Source organism: Lepidochelys kempii, chromosome 4, assembly GCF_965140285.1.
Source record: "Lepidochelys kempii isolate rLepKem1 chromosome 4, rLepKem1.hap1, whole genome shotgun sequence".
Taxonomy (NCBI): domain Eukaryota; kingdom Metazoa; phylum Chordata; order Testudines; family Cheloniidae; genus Lepidochelys; species Lepidochelys kempii.
In genome coordinates this window covers 16069801-16091348 of record NC_136383.1, presented here as the reverse complement: position 1 = coordinate 16091348, position 21548 = coordinate 16069801, and the positions used below count along the sequence as shown (strand labels likewise).

At 43.1% G+C, this 21548-nt stretch overlaps 1 protein-coding gene across 1 annotated transcript in view; it reads left to right on the top strand.

Annotated features, from left to right (window-relative positions):
• RASGEF1B (RasGEF domain family member 1B) overlaps positions 1-21548 on the top strand; it is a 337481-nt gene that overhangs the window by 65981 nt on the left and 249952 nt on the right. The window contains exon 2 of the mRNA XM_073340489.1: positions 3619-3666. Within this exon, the coding sequence (XP_073196590.1) occupies positions 3619-3666 (48 nt within the window). The remainder of the gene's footprint in view (positions 1-3618; positions 3667-21548) is intronic.

Here is a 21548-nt window from a genome sequence, read left to right as displayed (position 1 = left end):
AAGCTCTTAGAGCATGAGATGGCTGAAAGCTGCTTGGTCTAGGATATAATATAAGGCGAGGAATCAGGAGATTTTGAGTTCTATTCCCACCTATGTCCCTTGTTGGAATTATTAGCAAGCCTATGGTGTATAGCACTTTACAAGCATTATTTAGTTGTGAAGTAAGTAAATATGATCAGTCTTATTTCACTGTGAGGAAGTGGAGGCTAAGAGGTTATATCACTAGGGTTCTGTCACAAGTCAAGCGTTTTAACCATGATTAAAATCCAGGTCTCCTGACTTATTATCCTATGTCTAATCCACCAGACCACAGCTCCCAGGCCTACTAAATCACTTGATGGAAAATTTGCTCCTGTGTGCAGTGAATTAAGTGCATGGAGCCAAAGGGATCCTCTACTGACTGGCCTTAATACTATTATGGCAGGAATCACTGGAGCTGTTATATAGTCTTATGAGTTATATTTCTTAATTGACAAGCTCAGTTCATTGTTGGAAGAAATGCTGTGGTGTTAGTTTTATGATGCAGGATTTTTGCTGTCTGCCTTAACCAGAGTCAATTCTTGGGGCAGAGTTAATTCCTGGGAGCTGGTCATTGGTTTGATGATATTCCTGGAAAAAAGGATTGCCTATGTGCTGTTGTGACCATGTCTGTTCCAAGACTGGTGTATATAGTGTAATCAAACAAAGATGCATTAAGAATATATCCAGACTCCAAGCCATTTATTTCTCCTTCCATGAAAAGTCAATCTGTGTGGCCTGACATCTGCTACTGCTTGGCAGAAAATAGACAACACTATACAGGTACACACTGTAGCAATTTATAAAGACTATTTAGTACATAAATTAAATCAATTTTCATTTTCCTTCAGTTTACAAAACTGCTCTGGTTTTATGGAATTTTTACTAACTCAAAAACCAGGGGCATTTCACTGGGGAAAAAAGTGTGTGTTTAATATGTCATCCAGATCTAGTTAGGGCAGTTGCTGCTGCTTCCTTCCTCTCTAATTACTACATTGTTTCTGGTTAAATGAGGACTGAAATAGAGCTACTTGCAGTGTGCAAAGTTAAGCACATGCAGAAGTTTTTGCAGGATTGGGGCCTATATAAGTAACACAGGTGGTAGAGGTCTGGGTTTTTTGGAGTGCCAGGTCCTGGATGCTGTCACTGTCAAATGCAAAGTCTTGTGTATCTGGAAGACAGGTGATGGCCAAAAATACTTAGCAGCTGTGGAATTGTTACAAGTTCTTGCACAAATGACCAGTGAGCTCATTACATAATCCAAAATGAGAAAGGAAGGGGTGTTCTTATATGTACATTTATATAGTATTGAAGGAAAGAATGACAACAGGTTTTGGAAAAAAAAAGTAATTATGAAAACGCCATCTCTCAACCACGCACACATACTTTTAAAGTTTTTGCCTAATTCTGTGGGGACAGTGTCACATCTTTTTCCAAATGCAGAAAATCTCAACAAAGGTGAAATTCAGTCTTGGGAGGTACGCACGTAACCTCCATTGAAGTCGGTGGACGTTGTAGGCTTGTACTTGGGCAGAGCTTGATCCTATGATAGTAATAGTCTAAAATTGTTACTATAGATTAGAGCAGTGGTTCTCAACCTTTCCAGACGACTATACTCCTTTTAGGAGTCAGATTTGTTTTGCGTACCCCCAAGTTTCACCTCACTTAAAAATGACTTGCTTACAAAATCAGACACAAAAATACAGAAGTGTCACAGTGAACTATTACTGAAAAATTGCTGACGTTCTCATTTTACCATATAATTATAAATCAGTTGGAATATAAATATTGCACTTACATGTCAGTGTTTAGTATATAGAGCAGTATAAACAAGTCATTGTCTGTATGCAATTTTAGTTTGTACTGACTTCGCTAGTGTTTTGTATGTAGTCTGTTGTAAAACTAGGCAAATATCTAGATGAGTTGATGTACCCCCTGGAAAAACTCTGCGTACCCCTAGGGATACACGTACCCCTGGTTGAGAGCCACTGGATTAGAGCATCAATGCTCTGAGCCCTTCTGTGGCTGTATTTTTTTTATTAAAGCTTTTCTTTTATTACTGTTTGGTTCAATCAAGCCTGAAGAGACTTTGTTTTTGCAGGAGGTCCTCCAGGAGTAGCAAGAAGTGTAAACAATACACCTAGAACAGGAACTAATATTCAGCATGCCAGTCATGCCAGGTACTTCCTTCCTGCAGGAAGGCACAATGAGAATGAGGCTCAGACACCTTAATCTTAATAAAAAAGAAGAACATGGAGACAGACTCCTTATTTCTTTACTGGCGCACCATTTGTTACAGCAGCATTTGCCAGGGCTATAAATACTTTACAACCAACTCTAAAATTTATTCCAATTAATGTGGGATCTTTTTCTTTTTCTTTTTTTTAAAGTATAAAAGCCCAGCTGAGTGTTGGGGAATGTGGGGCTGGTGTATTTATACACATAAATTATTCCACAAAGATAGAGAGAACAAGATGGCACACACTGAGTAGCAAATAGCTCTGCAAGGCTCAGAGGCTGAAAACCAGACCCTGATCTTTCGAGTGGGTTTGTGTGTTTTTTTTGAGAATGTGCAGTGATGTTGCATGCAATGCGTCAGAGATTCCACTCTCCTGACGTTGCTTTTCCTTGCACCAGTGAAAGGGCGTACAGATATTGTTTCCACTGCCTTGCCAGATCCTGATTTTCTGTTACTACTTGTTTCCTTAAAAGGAAAATCTGAGAACAGTGTCAGTCACCTGAAAAATCATTTGGGGCTTCAAAGTAGGGCCTGTCACAATGGGCAAATATTGAGTATCTGACCCCATTGCAACAGCATGAGGATTGATGATGACCCTGGTCTCTCCACACTTCCTCTGTGTTTAAATGTGGTACAGGCAGTAGGAGTGAAGATTTAGGCAAGAGACTTTAATCCACGAGAAGGGCTGATCCTGCAGCCCTTATGCAGGGAAAACATTACTTGATGTCTCTGAGAGAAATCCTGGGGAATGGAACAAAGATTATGTGAAAGGGCTTTTATCTGTGCAGTGGTGGTGAGGGTCAGAGATGGGATGGGATAGAATCCACAACTACAGCTGGGCGGGCTGTCCGGGCAGCAGGGACATGGCCACTATGACGGGGCATTGAAGGGAGGAGACAGAGGAACTTAGGAAGTGACTCACTCCTACCCCAGTAGTTGTGTTGTGCATGAACCCACTGGCTACACTCCTTCCTCTTCCCAGGTTGCCCATGTCTTCCTCCGGTGTCAGGCACCTGCCATGGAGATATGGAAGCAGCGGATAGAGAATTCCTCTGGACGGGGACTGTGCTGGTTGTGCATAGTCATACACCACTTTCCAGCTGCCTTTGGGTTTTATACACCCACAGTGAGGCATTTCTGGATTTGGCCATCAGGTGAATGATGGCTGAATGAGGTCTTTGGCCAGATTTTCCAAAGCGCTAGCATCTAGCCGCTTTTATTAAGAACAATGAGAGCTGCTGGGTTCTGAACACTTCTCATCATCGGGCCCATGATGTCTGAACCAGGTATGTGTTGGCCTCCTTTTCCCCTCTCCTTTACATTAGTCTTGATGCCCCTCTCTCTTTCTTTTTGTTTTGTAGTCCAGAAGTCAGTCCCGAATTGGCCTGAAGCAAAGCACCAAGCAGAAGGTATGTTCATTCTTTTGCTCAGTACTATGTCTGTCTTCTTTCTTAGTTTATAATGGCTGCATAGATTTCATGAGAAAAGAATTTCTGGTTTTCATGGCTACAGTTCCATGCCGCACAAAGATCCGTGGGGAAACAATGGAGAATTCTTTCAGCCAAGTAGATTTTATGGGGAGAAGCTGCTGGGGTTTAGGATCCCCCACACCCGCTGTTTCCCCATGATTAATGGCTATACCATTTAATCTCAAGAGCATTTCTGCGAAAATTAATGAAGAATGATTACCTCACACTGCCTAGTGCAGCAGCTCAATAGGTCACATGGAGTCGCACTGAAAAACGGAGCCCGGAAGAATTCTCTTGGAGCCTTTGATTTACTGAGTGTTCAGCTGTGATGCTGAGATGCAGTTTGTGGCCCTGTCACTCCTGACCAGTTACCAATAACTAAGAGTTAACAGGAGTGTTCTATTGATCACATCTTGATCCCCACAGAATGAGCAAAATGAGTTGTGGGAGGTAGGATGCTGAATGGTTGGAAAAAGAGGAAGGACTATACTTGAGAGGGCTGAATGAAAAGGGGGTTTACTTGTTCCACAAAGTGGATGAGGCAGGTAGAAAGTGTGGTGTGCAGGGGGAGAGGGGTTGCCCTTCCTAGGTGATCAGGTTTATCAGTGTTCCAGCCTGTGCTTTGGGGAGCGGATAGGTTTGCTGAGGTCAGGAGCCAGATTCACTCTGTGTGTGTGTAAAAAGCACTCTCCTACACCTTCAGCAGCACCTGCCCTTGGAGAAACATTTATCCATGGGAGAAGCCAGGCAGCAAGGACCCAGTCCCTAGGGTTACACCGGACAGGAACAGCTCTCTTTGAAAACTGGAATCGATCCAATCACCACCTTCTGAGGCTCCCTGGAAGATGTGGTGGAAGAGTGCATGACGCAGTCAGAGTCAGGGCTGGCTCCAGGCACCAGCATTCCAAGCAGGTTCTTGGGGCGGCACTGTGAAAGGGTCCGCAGTCCGTGTGCCGTCAAGGTGGCAACCTCTTTCCTCAGGCTGCTGTGGTGGCAATTCGGCGGCAGCTTCTGTCTTCAGACGTCCTGCTTGGGGCGGCAAAAACGGTAGAGCCAGCCCTGGTCAGAGTGGTTCAACTCCCTGGTAGGCTGGTAGAACTGGGTGGGAAAACTTTTGCTTGGACCCAGGTGTTCAGTGTTGTAAATCTTCTTCTTCTTCTCCTCACCCCGATGCATCTTTAAACACACAGGAAGCAGTACAGCATTGCCATTCATTCCTGTTCATGGCTTGTTCCTCCATTAAGCCCTGCCTCATTTTGTCCCAAATACATTTTAAATATATACATTAAAAATAGTATTTCCAATATAAGTTTTGGGGTTTTTTTTGGGGGGGGAGGGTTGGTCTGACTCTCTTAACAGTATCTTTTGTCGTTATTTATTTGTATTCCAGTAGTGCCTGAGGACCCCAAATGAGATCAGAGCACTCCAAAAAGTAATTTTCCCCTTTGCTGATACTCACACCTTCTTGTCAACTGTTGGAAATGGGTGATGTCCACCTTGATTGCATTGGCCTCGTGAGCCCTACAAAAGTCATTTTCCTCCTTTGATATTCACCCCTTCTTGTCAACTCTTGAGACTCGGCCACTTCCACCGTAATTGAATTAGCCTCTTTAGCACTGACACCCACGCCTCCCCCCACAGTCGGTAAGGCAACTCCTGTCTTTTCATGTGCTGTGATATTTATACTGCTTTCTGTATTTTTCACTCCATGCATCTGATGAAGTGGGTTTTAGCCCACGAAAGCTTATGCCCAAATAAATTTGTTAGTCTCTAAGGTGCCTCAAGGACCCCTCATTGTTTTTGCTGATACAGACTAACATGGCTACCCCTCTGAAACAGTAAGAGATTTAACTCTTTGGAGCAGGGATTGTTTAAACAGGCAAGACAAAGGGTGGGAGTAAAGAAGTATCATTATCCCATTTTATACATGGAGAACTGAGGCCCAGAATCATTTCTGCATGTTCTGCACAATACTGATCCATTTTCATTTTTTAAAAAAGTAATTTTTAATCTGTAACATGCCAATAAAATGTGCACTGTACCCTATCAAGACAATAGAAAGAAACAACTATTTGCAAATGCCATTTTGCTCTAGTAAACTGATGTGCAATATTGCTGGGACCATATTTATTTTTCCAAGTTTTATTGTTACCATCAGGATATGAATTGTTTTGTTTTATTGATTTAATATATTCAGAGATACATGTATTGGAAAGTCACTAGCTAAGACATTTGTCTCTGGAACTTGACTGATTTGTTGTGATATTGATTCTGCATTCCATTTTCCTTCTGTAAAATCAGATCCAATCTGACCTTGTCTCAATCTTGATTCCCACACAGTGAACAGAGCTCTGTTTTTAAATCAGATTTTAGGTGGGGGGCAATTGTACTCATTTTGGTTCAAGCACAAGCTTACTGATATGTGGTTCAAGGCTTTACAAAAGCTGCTAATCTAAGCATGGCATGTTATAGAAAAAGCAGAGGAACAAGATGGCCAAGATTTTAAGAAGTTTTGATCTCTGATCTTCCCTCCAGCTTTACTTTAATCCTATCAAGTGTATTCCAGCTGTATATTGGGAAGCTTGAAAAGATCTATTCCGAACAAATTTTATTAGATGCTCTGTTATTTCCAAACTAGATGTCTTGGCAGGGTGGAGGTGGAGGGTGAGGGTGGGAGTTGGGGGTAAAGTGTACAACAGATACATGTGGTTAAAAAGCAGAACCTCCACTCTGAACCCATGTGAATTTGTGGTCTGGATTTGATTTCGTATCATAACTCACTAGTGTGGTATTGGTTCTGACTGAGTAAGAATCTGTCTTCTGGTCTTTTTCAGCTATAACCATAATCTAGCAACTCTGGGCTGGATCCTTTTTTGGTGTAAAATGGCATAACACCCCTGAAGTCCAATATACATGAGCTGAGGCTCTGTCCAAATATCCTCACCAAAGTCTGCTGAGTGTGGATAATGTCACAAGAATAGCTGATCTAATAAGATTTCTGCAAATAAACTTGGAAGTTCATCTTGCAAGATTTTAGCCTTGCCAAACCTGAACCCAAACTCAAGATCATGTTTGGCTTCAGACCACAAAACCTAACCCTAATCTGTATTGAAAACTGGATTGAAAAAACACCACCTTGAACTATGAAAGGGAGAATTGATTGGAATAAAACCTACTTGGGAAGAGTGGGACCTATACCTGAAGAAGGACACAGAAATTCAGTCAGGTGCTCTGAACAACCCAGCTCACAAATATTATTAGTTTATATTTAATTTAGCTGATGCCCTAGACCTGTAATTCAAAGACAGTTTGCAGGCTGATTAATTTTCTTCACACTTAGTAGCACTCTTCTTCTTTGACTTTTGAGTAACCCTGACAATTTTTAAGTCAAACCACTTTTGCAAATCAAAGTCAAATGACGGTTAAAAATTGGGCTTTGGAAGAAATAAAGATGTGTCTCTTCATAGTTCTGTATTACGAGCAATGATACTCTTGAGACTCATGCAATGTACCACTTTTGTGTGGTTAAAAATAGAAAAAAATGAGCTAAAATTCAGACTGCTTCTCAGTGGTGTTAATTCTTAACACTTCTCTTCAAAGCAATGTAAAGCCTCTAGTTAATTAATCCTACACACCCTGGTGAGGAGAGTAAGCCTGACCAACACTCATTTAAAGATGAAACTGAAGTAAAAAAATTAAGGTACATTTTCTACACAGTGGACACTGATTTTGGGCGCCCAACTTCGGACACTTTCAATCTTACTTCAGAATTGCCAAACACTTTCAACTGCAGCTGATGTCAATGAGCCCCTGAAGTTCTCAGCACCTCAGAAAATTAGGTCTTAAATGTCTCAGGTTGGTTGCCCAAATATTAATGCAGCTCAGATCACTGGCCACTTTGGACCTAAGGGACTTGCTACAGTGGAGAGTCTGTCTGAAGATGGATGAGAACTGTGGTCTTGGTTGCTATTTCTGTGTTGGGATCACTAGATCAACCTTCTCCCAGCATATAGCACTTAGTAGATTTCCAAATTGCATTACCCAGCCCCAGTTCTACCCCATGTTTCCATGTCAAAGTGAATCCATTCTGCTATTAGCCCATTGGCCCAGTAGAGGGTTCTTTGCCATCCTGAGCTCTCTAATGCTAAAAGCAATTCAGTGGAGCTAGAAGAATACATAATTAGACTAGGTCCCACACTAGGTTCCTGTTGTGTTCCCTGCCCCTCCTTCCACAGTTCTGCTCAGTAATTATGGAAACAGCCTTTTTCAGGTAGATTATACCCAGTACAACATCAACAAAGGGGAGTTGTGCTCTTGTAACTCTGGTGAGATCCAAGGCAAGAAGTGGGTTATTCTAAACTGGTCCTGTGTTTCTCTGGGAAAGGAAAATATGCTGAGCAGTCTGGACTTACTTATTTAATATGTAACACAGTCACAGTGGGCATCTAATTTATTTCAGTGCAAGTCGCAAAAGTCCATGCAGTTATCCGTGCAACATGCTGTTGCAGCCTTCAGGAAAGATCAGATCTGAGCTAAGTCCAGTGCCTCAGAATGACAGTCAGACTTTTAAGGGCACTGGTGGAGCTGTGTCTACCGGGAGGAAAGGCTACCATTTGAGAACACATTACTGATTTATCAGAAAGATGGTCCGTGCTGCAGCCTTGCAGTGTACTGCATGCAATGCAGGGCTCTTCCTTTGGAGAAAGAGGAGAGGTGTTCATTAGCCACTACCTCCAGAGAGTAAGGGTTTTGTTGTGTGAGCTTGAATAGCTAGCGTCTCAGAATTTAAGCAAGCACTATGAAGCATGTTTAAGATCTGCTTGTACAAACCATCTTTTTGTTGTGTGTTAGTACACCACCTACCACAACAGTCCATAAATAGGGCTTCTAGGCACTATGATGATATAAATAAATAATAATGTGTCCGTCGCTTGCGTGATCTACTGAGGATCTTGGGGCAGGACTGGACCTGAGGTACAAGGGGTGTGTAAGAAGTGCATGGAGAGATGGATGAATTAAAAAATCTTCCTTCCTGTGGGGGGAATCAAGTAACTCCTATTGGCTGCAGTGGGAGTTAAATCTCTTCCCATGGGAAAACAGTAAGACCAAATGCGGTCTGCTGGATAGGGGGCTGGCCAGGGTGTTGGAAGAGATGGATTCTGCTCCTGGGTCTACTGCTGTGCTATCTTGATGTTGGGCAAAATCATTTCACCTCTCTGACTCAGTTTCCTCTCCCACCCTGCCTTACCTATTTAGGTTGCGAGAGCTCTGGCAAAGGACACCTCTATTATATGGGTTTGTGCAGTGCCCAGCACTGTGGGGGCCACAAGGCACAATTGCAAATGTTAAAGAAAAATAATCATTCTAGAATTTCAGAAATAAAGCCCTGCAGCTGCTTCAACCTCTGGAGAGTTTTGGAACTTGTGGTACGCTACAAAGGAGCATTTACCAGTTCAGTTTTTATGGCGTGGGGAAAAACGGTCTAGTTACCTCATTTCCCCTTAGCTGGAAAGCGGTGGTTAGATCCCCTCAGTGATGATCTTCGGCCTCTTCCTAGGGTGTTTGTGTGCACGTCTCGTACTCTTGTCTCCCCTACGATAAATAAGGGGGTCAACATGTCTATGCAATGTATTATATCTTCATCTGTAGCCAATGGCCATTTCTAAGGATGTACAGCTATAGCCTTTCTGTGGTAAGTGGCTGTACAGGGGCAGAGTTAAGGTTGTTTTTGCATATTCTCTCCCCTTTCAGAGACTTTCTTTTTACTCTCCTGACTTCTTCCAGAGGTAAGAGTGGTTTGTCCTTTCATTTAACTTGAGGGTCAGCATCCCCATATTCTCTCTTGAATTGTACTCTCCCTCTCTTGTACATTGTGCTTATAGGGTTCTTTCTTTCTTTCTTTCTTTCTTTCTTTCTTTCTTTCTTTCTTTCTTTCTTTCTTTCTTTCTTTCTTTCTTTCTTTCAACTGTTTGTTCAAAGATCCGTTCTGCTTTTTCAGGGCCTGGGCTTGTGAGGTGGCTGAAATGGGAGCTAAGGGAGCTCAGCACCTTACAAGACTAGGCCCTCAGTTCCCTAGGGCCATGCCATCCTGTCTCTCATTAAAAGCTAATACCTTTGCCCCTTTTCAGTCCCAGTGGCTAGTCAAAGTTTTGTGTTCTGTGCAGTGGTGTACAGAGGAATAAAAATTTGGCCGATTTTTGGAGGGGCACTTTCCCCACCCCCCCGTGGCCAGAGGAGCTGCCTCCCCTGGCTTCGGCCCTGGCGCACATAGAGCTGGCTCTTCCTTCCTCCCTCATGGCTCTGGGCTGGAAGAGCTGTCATCTCCTGCCCCGTCCCGAGAACAAGGAACTGGCACTTCCCGCTACGGCAGGTGGAGCTGGCTCTCCTCTCCCCCCACCGCCCCCCCGCCCCAGGGCCAGTGGAGCTGTCCCTTGCCACCGTGGCTCTCCCTCCCTGCCTTGGCAGCCCTGAGACAGGAGGAGTTTGCTCTCCCTGTTCCGGCCCCAGAGGCGTTCTGTGCCCCTGCTGACTGGGGCTATGCTTCTGCTCCCCCCCCCACCTCCCCACGCATGCTTCTGGTCCTGCGAATGTTCCTGATGGGGACAGAAATTGATAATTTGGTGTTTTCCTTGATGTAATGTTTGTTTACAAGAAATGTATCAGGGTCTCCTTCTCCAAATGCCGGAGGAACTGGAAGCAAAGGAATAGTTTCTTAACTTCCAGCCCCAAGCCTCTTTAGCTAACACCAGACCAAAAAAACCTCTTTGTAGCTTTTTTTTCTAGGGTCATACACTGTATCCACAGGTTGCTGCATGGCTTGTTTGCTTTTTGCCTCAGTCTCTTTATCTTCTGTTTGTCTCAGTTTGTCTTTTTTATATGCACGCTCTCACCCACCCACCGACGTGGGCATGATACTGAGTGGAACCCTTTGCCTGCGCTGGTCATTTCTGGGCAGACTCTCTTCGGCCTTATTTTAGGTGTGGCCCCTTCAGTGTTGCTTACAGGTATCTTAAGGGAAAGACATGGTCTCATGTAATTATTAACAAGGTTTTAATTCACCCCATTAAAAGGTTTTATCCAGCTCATAACAACGTTAGAGTTCTTCGCTAACACTTGCTTGGGTAGGAAAGGAATGTTCTGTGTGTGTGTTCCCCTTTTGTGTTCCTTTTCCATGAATATCGCAGTGAATGAGTTAGTGGGAAGCATTGTTCACTGAGAAATTTGAATTTGTAGTTTGAACACTTCGAATTTGCAAAGACAAATATTTGCACCGGAAACCTGATTTTATGGTACGCTTATTCAGTCGGGAAGCAGAGACAATAGCAAGGATCATATAATTATACCCTTTAGAGGTCAGTTTTCTGCTTCATCTCTTCAGTCCCTCATTGTCACAAGTCCTCTGGTCCAGTGGTTCTCAACCAGGGATCCGGGGAGCCATGAGCAGGTTTCCGGGGGGCTGCCAAGCATGGCCAGCGTTAGACTTGCTAGGGCCCAGGGCAGAAAGCTGAAGCCCCACCGCACAGGAGTGCAGCCCGGGCCCCAAGCCCCAGCACCTGGGGCTGAAGCCGAAGCCTGAGCAACTTAGCTTCGTGGTGCCCACTGTGGCGTGGGGCCCAAGGCAATTGCCCTGCTTGCTGCCCCTTAACGCCAGCCCTGTCTTTTATGTGGAGAAAAACAGTGTTTGTGGCACAGGTGGGCTGTGGAGTTTTTTAGCATGCTGGGTGGGGGCCTCAGAAGGAAAAAGGTCGGGAACCCCTGCTCTAGCCTTCTCCTCCTTTCCCCCCATGGCTCTGCTTCCACTTCCAGTCCTGTCAGATGTACTCCTCCACTTTAGTCCCGACATGGCGCCGCTGCTCACACCAATCCTACATCTGTGACTCGTGCTCAATCAAACCTAGCCAAGATGTCTTCAGTTTAGAACACTGCATAACCACAACAAACTGCTTCGGGACAAACAATAGAAATGATTCAGTGAATAATTTTGGATGATGAATATATTCAGCTACATAAGCTGCTTACAGATAATTTGTGAACAAAAACAAGCCAAATTCCTCAAATCCGTTATTCACTATGAATGATTTGCTCAGCTCTGTACATGTTTCACAGATGTCTTTGTGTTTCCAAATCTCTCTGTCCGTCTCTTGCTGCCTGTACCCGCAAAGTCTTCAGTGTCTCTACTTCTTTCTTCTTTCACGTCTTTTTTGTTTGCAACCTCTTCTTTCTGAAGACATCACTTGCTGTATGTCTTCCCAGTAATTCTGTTTGCTCACAGTACATTCTGATTCCTAGAAAGGGAATTAGCATAGATCTGATTTATGAGACTTCTGAGTATTGTTTTACAATGTTCTCTTTAAAGAAAACCTGGTCATAAAACGTGGAAGTCTCTAAAAGATTTGATTCCCAAATTACATTTCAATCCCAGCTCAGTGGACTAACACACACACTTCAATCCCTAATAATACTGCTTTGTATGTTCTGCATTTATTAGTATGGTCTCTAGGAACAAGTATGGTCCTTCAGAAGCCACCTCCACGTTTTACTCACATTACTCAGAAAATGCGTTGCTCAGTATTTCTGCCAGTAACGGTAGTAAGCTATTTGTTTAGAATACAACTCATCACAGATTTAGCCCCTCTTTTAGCCAATCTTTCAGGATTTCAAGAATGTATTTGATATTCATGAGGAATTGCTGGGTGGTTTTTATGTTCATGTTGCTCCTGACCATTCAGTAATCATTGCTCAGCTATTGAGAGTGGTTGCCTGAATCTTGCAGTATTTTTTTTCCTGCTTCCTGATTGGTGACTGAAACTCTTCCAACAGGAGAGTAATAATGAACTTACAGTGTCAATAATACAAAGAATAAATATTTGTGATAAAATATGAGAAACCTTTAGGATTCATGGAGATCTGATCATCAATTGATTAATTATGAATAAAGAATAATATGACCCTATTGGGACAATCAGGGTCCAGACACTGCTGGGGAAAAACAGGGGGTCAGAACCCCAAAGAATAAGCAATTGAATCAACTGATTGTATACAATATTATTGTACTATAAAAGTGTATAGAGTAAAGTCTTTTATGAAAGCTGGTGACATACTGGTGATTAATGTCATTGCCTGGTGTATGTATGGGTGGTGTGTAAAGAGTAGGTGTTCTGTAAATATGTTACTAAAATATGTTCAGACCAAGCAATCCAAGTGAAGCTGATAAACAAATTTATCCTAGACAAAGGCATGTTGTTTATCTGTGTCTCCAATGTAAATTGAGCAAGGTGAGGCCAGCGATAATGGAAGTCCCTTTGTATCTAAGGTACTGTGCCTTCTCATTGATGTCTGTCCGTGCCCGCCAGTGTAAGCTGCACTATGCGCAGATGGAAGTGTAGAATTTACACGTCATGGTCTATATCGGGCAGATGCTTACATCTAAATGACATCGCTATAACTGAATAGTAAACCTGTCCTGTTCAACGTACGTCATTTTTACTTCAGCTCAGAAAATCCACCCCACTGATCTAGCTCTCTGTCTTCAGGAAGAGTGGATACTAGCCATGGGAATTTCAGAAATAATCAGGCAGGCCCAAATTTGGTAGGGCTGGCAATATTTCCCCTGTTCTCTTGGTACTGCAAAGTCTTGGCCTAAAATACCACAGATCCAACAGACACACCTTGGACACTCCTCTCTGCTGCAAAGAATGCCAGCCAGTGTACAAAACCAAATGCTTTCGCTGCCAAGCCTCAATCCACAAGGCTGAAACACTGCAGCTGCCCCTGAAGCGTTTCCTCCAGGCATCTTAAGGATTCACAGCTGAAAAGAAGAATGTGCTGGTGTGTCCCTATGCTGGGGGAAACGGATCAGTGGTTTAAGTGAGATGTGCAAAGCTGCAAACAGTGTATCAGGATGATGATGGAGTGATGCTGGACCTCCACTTATTACTGAGACTTGTCATTTCCTCCCTCTTCTCCTAAAGAGCAGGTGAACTTGGCAGTTTGGAGTTGAGGATGGATTTTCTCTGTCACTAGGTTGTTTTTTTTTACACACTCATTTATTTTTGCTTTTGCTGCTTTCCCTTTCCCCGATATCAATATCTCTAACGTCCATGCTCCCAAGAACCAGGCAAATGCTGGTCCCTACTCTGCTTCTGTGATGCTTCAGAAAAATGTAACAAGCCCCGTGGGTGTTGGAGCACTCCCACTGCTAGATCTCCGAGTGCTTATCATTTGCTCATAAGCCCAGCATGCCTGTAGGGGTAGAATGAAAGGGCTAAGGGGAGACGTAAGCCAGTTTGACAAGGAGTAAGAGATGGTGACATTTTATGGCTTGTACTTCACTTCATTCTAATGGTAGCCTCTGTATCAAGGCTGTATTTACTGCTCACCTATGAGGCAGGCTGGTAATTTTGCAAATACTGGATCTAGGCCATCTGCTGCCACGATCCTCCCACCCCCTCGAGAATTTACTTGATGGCTGACCACACTCCCCTTTGTAGACAGCCTTCTACCCACGCACAGTATAACTATAACTCGTATCTGCTATTTTATTTTATAAAAATCTGTACAGCTTCTCTAAATGACGGAAGTGGTGGATTGGGGTAGGGGAGAGAGAGTCCAGGACAGGCTGGCTGTAGGGGAAGGAAAGGGAACAGGACAAAGTTGCACTGGCTGGGAGAGGGGAGGGGGATGCAAGGGTAGGGAAAGGAAGCAGTTGGCAGCATGATGTGACAATGGCTGGGGACCACTGAAGAAGTACCCGAGTTATAGTCAACATGAATTAGCCAGGAAGGGGTGGGTGGAGGAAGCAGCCAGGAAGGGGTGGGGGAGGGGCAAAGGGAGCCCCCAAGAAATAGCAGGTGCAGGCCGAGGACCTGCAGAGGAAGGGCATGAAGGACATCTGTTAGTTTGGGATGGAAGGACACCGATTCCCCACCTGAAACATCAAATCCTCCCCCTCCCCCCGCTTTCTGTCATGCCTTCCCGGAAGTGGGGAGGTTCTCTCATTGCTGGGCAATTCTGATGTCTTGTCAGAGTCCGTGTGTGTGGCATGGCACTGGCTCAGCACAACTTTCTCATGCTTGTTCCTTACGTGCTGCGTGGGAGGAGAGTAGCTCTTCATGTGCGGAACTCTAATTCTCTTCCGCCCAACTGTGGGCCCCCTGCGATCCTACCTGTCATAACTGACCCTCCCTGAACTATACCATATGGTATCTAAAGAAGGCACCAACTAGATCATCCAGCAATGAGAATCCAGCCCCTGCACATAGGACAAGGTTTTCAGAGATGCCAATGCATTCACATATCTAATGGCAGTTACTGCAGTTGCACGGACATTCATGGTAGCAGGCTTAATTGGGAACTTGTGCATCTAACTAGCCAAGTGTGCATGCAGTTACCCCAACGATGTGTGTGTATATGCATGTGCAAATTCATACACATACTGGTGTGATGTTCTAAAGATATCTCCTTAAAGTCAGTGCCTGTGGTTGATGATCCTAGCACAGATTCTTATTTTCTTGAGAAGTTTAAATATTTTAAAAGCCACTGTAAAAGCACTTAAACCAAAATATATCATCACAGCTTTGTATCCTTTCCATTGTCTTTCTTGGTGCTGTTGCCAAAAGGTAAAGGGACAGGTAAAGCCCTGTAGACGTGTAGAATAGGGATTGTTAGCTGGAAGATAGGTAAACATGCCCTACAGAGGCTTTCTGTAAAGTCTAATTTCCTTGACTGTATAATTCTATGACTCTGGGCAAATTTCTATGAGCAGCTCATCATGTATTGTTTCAAACAGGGTCATAAGCCCTTCCAGTGCAAACACAAATGATTTATATTATCCACATTTGGAGGAGCAGCATCTTTCCTATGTGTTCTGACCCTTTTGTATCTTTTCTTTCCCTTCTGCTAGAGACTAGGATTATGGTTTTAGACTTTGAGTTTAACTAGACAGGTGCATCAAGATGTCAGCTGAATCATAGGCTGAAATGAATACTCGTTTCCCAGTACTGACCTGAATTAGTTTGGTAATGTGAAGAGATGTCTTTGTATAAAGTGTACCATGTTGGGCAGCTTCTCTTTGATGCCAGCCAGCTCTGCAAAAACGATTGAGCTTTCCATTACAAACCCAGTTTTTGGGAGTTCCAGAATATCTACCTGTCTTCAGTTGTACTAGCCTCCAACTTGCACAGGGTTGAAACTTATGCTAAGGGTTACCATATGCGTGTGATTTGTGTGTCTGCACGTGGAAGGGGGAATATGTAGGACTGTACCTCCTAGAGCAGCCTGCTAAGCCCTACAGGAATGTATCTCTGCGCAATAACGTGAGCACTGGATTAATGTGACCTAGCCAACAAATACACCTGTTAACAGTCTACATTTTCTGCACAGGGAGGTTTTAGCAAGTTTCTGTTTTAACATTCTTGTTACAGTCTCCAGGGAACTAAACTGTATACCTTGTAGCTTAGTGGTCATTTTGCATACAGCCCAATGCTATTGTGCAATAGTAATGGCTGGTGGGGGTGGCTGGGAGTATGCCTCACATTCAACTGCACTCTTGGGTGGTGGATGTAGATTGGCAGAGAAGGAGGGGATTGTGCTAAGAAATTGTTGTGCCCCAGGTTGAAACACTGTTCTCCATTGATAGTAGCCACCATTGTTAGCAAACATGGAAGGGGCTGTACATGAAAAGTAAGGGTCATGTGGTCTAACCTACCTTGTAGACTCCATTCCCTACTTCAAAGGAAACCTTCATCTGTTCTGTTGTTCACAAGTAATTGCTCCTGCTTAGTTCTGATGGCAGAATAGGAGAGGAAAGCTAAACCTGGGATGAAGCCACAATGCAGCAAAAAACGTGTACGGAAGTAGAGATTGTTCAAAACAAAAGAGGTGACACAGTCTGAGTGAACTCCATGGGCCCAGTTCTGCTCCCATTGACACCAATGTAAATAGAGCAATGCCCCTGACTTCAGCCTGAGTCAAGAGCAGAATTTGCCCGTTGTTCACGTTTTACTGTTGATTTTAGTAATGCCTTGGGGATGCATTATTCATAAGCACTCTGAAAATGGATCTTTTGCCCATCAAACGGCATGAACAGTGTTCTGAATTGATTGTAAATGGATAATCTGGTAGGAGAGCTACATCAGAATTCAGCAGAAAAGAATAAATTGTAACAGCAAATGATTGATTAATTTTGAAGAAGCTGGTGGTGGTGGTGAATTATTTCATACAGGGCCAAATCTTGTATGCTATTTAAGGCAATAGCAAAACTCCTATTGCCATGAGGGTACCAGGATTTGGGCCCAGTGCAGCTTATTCGGTCACAGAAGTGTTCTGCTAAAGGAGAAGGGTTTAAGGGGGTGCTGGAACAACTTTTATAGTTGGGGTGCTGATAATGGAAACCATATATTTGGTGTTTGTTATTACTACTACAAACCCGGGGGTGCGGTAGCAACCCTAGTTCCAGCACCACTGAGGGTTTAATATTTATCTTTCCCTGAATGTTACAGTGGTAACACTTTTTATCTTTAAGAGCAGCAATGTACACAGAGAGAGGGAGTGATTTATATAACATGGCTTTGTTTCACTCACAAAAAGCTACCCAAATATATTTTTTTCTACACTAAACTATTTGTTTTTGATGTAGAGACTATCATCCTTCCTAAAATTTAAGAGCCTCTCGGAAAGAGGTGGAAGGAAGTAGCAATAAGGTTCAGACTTTGCACTGTCTGAATAAATATATATTTTGAGTCCTTTATGAATGGCTACCTCCCCTGACATTTCACTAATGCATGTATTACTTAATGCACTGGATTAGTTTAAACTTTTGGAAGCGTCAACACAATGCATTATTATGTTTCTCGTTATTTACAGTAATTCACGGTCCTGATATTAGCAGTGCAACATAGGTGTGATGTTTCCAGCAGTAATAGAACCTGCTTCCAAAAGCATAAGTGATATGCAGCCATGGTGGTGACAATATTGCATCGAACTTTTCATCTTCAGAGCACTTTACAAAGCAAATTCCTTTCAGCATCTCTCTCTTTCTTGAAAATTATAGCATCAGCTGGTGAGGTATTCTTGCCCTGACTTTACAGATGGGTTGTGACTGGGATTGGAGTTCGGCAGCTCCTGGTGTTCACTCCTATGCTCAGGCCAAAACTGTGCTTTTCTTTGGTCGTGATTCCTTTGCTAAAGTTCCCATCAGCATTCTATTCTAACTGGTGTCCTAAAATTAGTTTTGAGAAGAACAGCAGGAGATGAAGAAAGGAGCAATGAAGACATTGCTGAGGCCTTGTCTACACTAAAGGGAAAAGTCGATCTAAGCTACTCAATTTGAGTTACATGAGTAGCGTAACTCAAATCGATGTAACTTACATCTACTTACCGTGGGGTCCACACTACGCAACGTCAACGGGAGACGCTCTCCCATCGACTCCCCCTACTCTTCTCGATCAGGGGGAGTACAGGAGTCGACAGAAGAGTGATCGGCAGTCAATTTTAGCGGGTCTTCACTAGACCCGCTAAATCGACGACTGATGCATCGGTCGCCACAATGTCAATCCTCCGGTAAGTGTAAACAAGCCCTGAGTCATATCTGTAGCTGAGTGAAGTATTCTTAGTGAACAGTTAATTCATTAACTTAGTCTCCTTTTCTGTTCTTAGATTATCAGTCAGCAAAGTTTGAATTTTTAAAATAAATTTGTTCTGTGCACGGAATGAGGCAGGGGTCTTGTGGGGGGAAAAGTATATCATCATGTAAGTAAACACTGCATAATATTGCATATGCAAATTCTATCATATGGTATCGTATTTACTCCCATGTTGTTCTTCACTAGGGTTGGAACCTTTTAGATCCACAGCGCTCTGCCACCCGAGCTAGCAGAGTAACCGATTGCAGTAGTAGGTTGCTATCCTCTGTGTGGGTCAGCCATTAGAGAGAAATGAAGCACATGTTGTGCCAGTGGGTTTTGTAGGTATTTGCTCATGACAGAGGGATGTTGAGACTCAGAAATTGTAGGTTCTATTTTGGATTTGGAGGGGAGTGTGCTCCATTGGTTACAAACCTTTATTCCCCGGGCCCCTCACTCCCCTTGGCTCCATGTCCCAGTCTTTCCACCTCACACCTGCACAGTCAGGCTGTTCCTCCTCCACACTGTCTGGGCAGTATCAGGGAGACCATTGATAGCACAGGAAAAACAGTCTCCCTGCTCATCTTTTTGGTGCCTGGCGCCACATTGTTCCCGGGCTGCTGGGAGGAGCAACTGCAGGAAAAGTCCTTCTCAGTGCCTGGAGCCATGGGCTGGAGTGCGCTCAGTGCATCTTGGGAGAATTTAGCAGCCAACAAGTTTACACAGAGCATGTGCAAACTGTAATTTTTCAGATGCTCAGAACTTGGTCAAATTTAGGTGGATTTTTATGGGGACAATAAAAGGCCCATTTCTGACGTCAAGGATTCACTTCTGTCAAACTTCAAGTCTCTGCTCCAAAGCATAGAGGGTGTTAGAACTTGATTAAAAAAAAAGGGTTGTAAGAATGAGTAAAACAATGTACTTCCCCTCCTCTCATTCTGACCTATTTTTACTGAAATTTTCCAGAAAATGTCAGCCTGAGGCAGATGCCTAGCATGGAAAATTTCAGACCAGATGGTTAAAGTTTTGCAAAGCTATAAGCAACTGAAAGTGGTGTCTTATAATGGAAAGTGTCAGGAAAATGTTGGTCAGCCTTAGCTACAGATGTTACTACCTGCACTGCCTATAAAAGCGTGCGAGGAAGGAAGAGAATACAGAGAGATCGTGTAAACATAGTGGTTGCACAGAAAGTTTCCAATAGTTTGAAAGTTTTTAGCTCCCTGAGAAAGATACTTTTCTATGTAAAATGGGGAATACTTGTAGAAGCAGTAAAATATCTTAACTTGGCAGAGGAGGGGGAAGGATGATCTCGTGCAGGGATCGGCAACCTTTGGCATGCGGCCTGTCAGGGAAATCCAGTGGCAGGCCGGGACGGTTTGTTTACCTGCCGCATCCGCAGGTTCAGCTGATCGCAGCTCCCACTGGCTGTGATTCGCCGTTCCAGGCCAATGGGGGCTGCAGGAAGCGGCATGTTCTGTAAATAACACGTATCTAGCATCAGAGAATGCAGCTTGATCAGGCCATCTTTTAGTGAGAGGGGAAAGAAAGTCAGAGAGCAAAAGATATTATTTGCTGCACGTTTGATTTCTCTTTTATTTTGCTTTGTTTCAGGATAATCAGGTGCAATGCAGAGGGGAGATATTTTAAGGAGCGATCTTCATAAATCTAGTTAGAAAGAGGGTTCCTGAAACCTGGGTTGAGATTTGTCTTGTTCCTTTCTCTGTCTGTGCAGCTCATTTGTTTCCATGATTGTGTTTTTCTTCATCCAGTTGTTCTATATAAGGCTAAAGTGTTCTGCCCTACTTTTCTTCCCTCCTTTTTTTTCTAATAACTTGTTTTATGCTCTGACATCTGGCTCATTTTTATCAATATTTTTAGAATAAAATACATTATTTATTACTTAGGAATATAAAAAAGGCACCACAGATCTATTTTTTCAGCAAAGCAACTGCAAATCCGCACAGAGTCATTTTAACATCTGTGTCTATGCTACCTCCTTAAAACCATGTGCTTTGTGTCCATCTTATGCAATTTCACCTCCTGGACGGAGGTTGATTTTGCCCATGATTGTGATGAAAAATAGTTTAGTGCATGCATATGTTCCAAACAGGTTTGCTGTACAAGTATTAGTAGGCCTCCCAGCTAGTTCCACAGAGAACAAAGCAAAATCAACAGAGGTGCTTGTAGAATGCCAAGGTCCAAACCAAGAAGTCAACATGAAGGGTTACAATGATGATACAAATATGTGCCCTCGAAGCAATTTGAAATGAATGTAAACCTTCACTTCAAATTGCTGCAGGTGTTCATCTGAATCTGTGAATATGGGAGTAGCAGCACTTTAAGCTTCGCACACCTGTGCAAATATGCTTGCAAAGTCCGTCCAAACCACAGGTGCGTATATGTGGAAGATATTTAATGACATGCACCTGTAGTTCTTAATGTGTGACAATCTATAGAACGCCATAGTTTTGCAGACAGAAAGGAGGAGCTTGCTCTAAACTTCCACTCTTCCTGTCTTATTTCAGCATGCTAGGTACATCCTGGATACAGCAGGAATAGCTATGTGTGTACCCTAAAAGGTTATAAACAATGTTACAAAACCTAGAACAACTTCATGACAGACTGCCAGGAGCTAATTATAGTATGATGTCCTGACATAGGGAAAATTCCAACAGACTTTAATAGAAAATTGTATCCCTTCTATGGAATGGTTTAAAAAAACCCCCACAAAATCTTGAAAGAAGGATCTCATTGTCTATTTACAGCTAAAAGTCTTTAAGTAATTTCTATGGCAGTGTTTTTCCTTTAGACACAAATAAAATTTTATAAAAATATAGTAATTTTATTGTGAGTTGTGAGATATTTGGTGCTCCTTAAAGCCCCAGTTCCTGGAGTCACTTGTTGGGATGAGAAGCTCTGCTTTCATTATTTAAAAAAAAAAAAAAAGAGTAAGTTTCTAATCCTCCTGGTTGTGGAGAAAAGCTGAAAAGCGACAGCATACCCTAAAGGCTTAAAAACTAGAAGGCAAATAAAAAAGAATGTACAATGTCTGGCTTAAAAACCATAAGATTTTAAAAAAGCAAATCTTGTGAGTCAGACCCTGAAAAATCCTGATATTTGAATGCTTGGGATCTGCAGTATTGCTACAGAACCCTTTCATCCCTATTAAATTCTCTAGGACTTTTCAATATGGGTGTATTA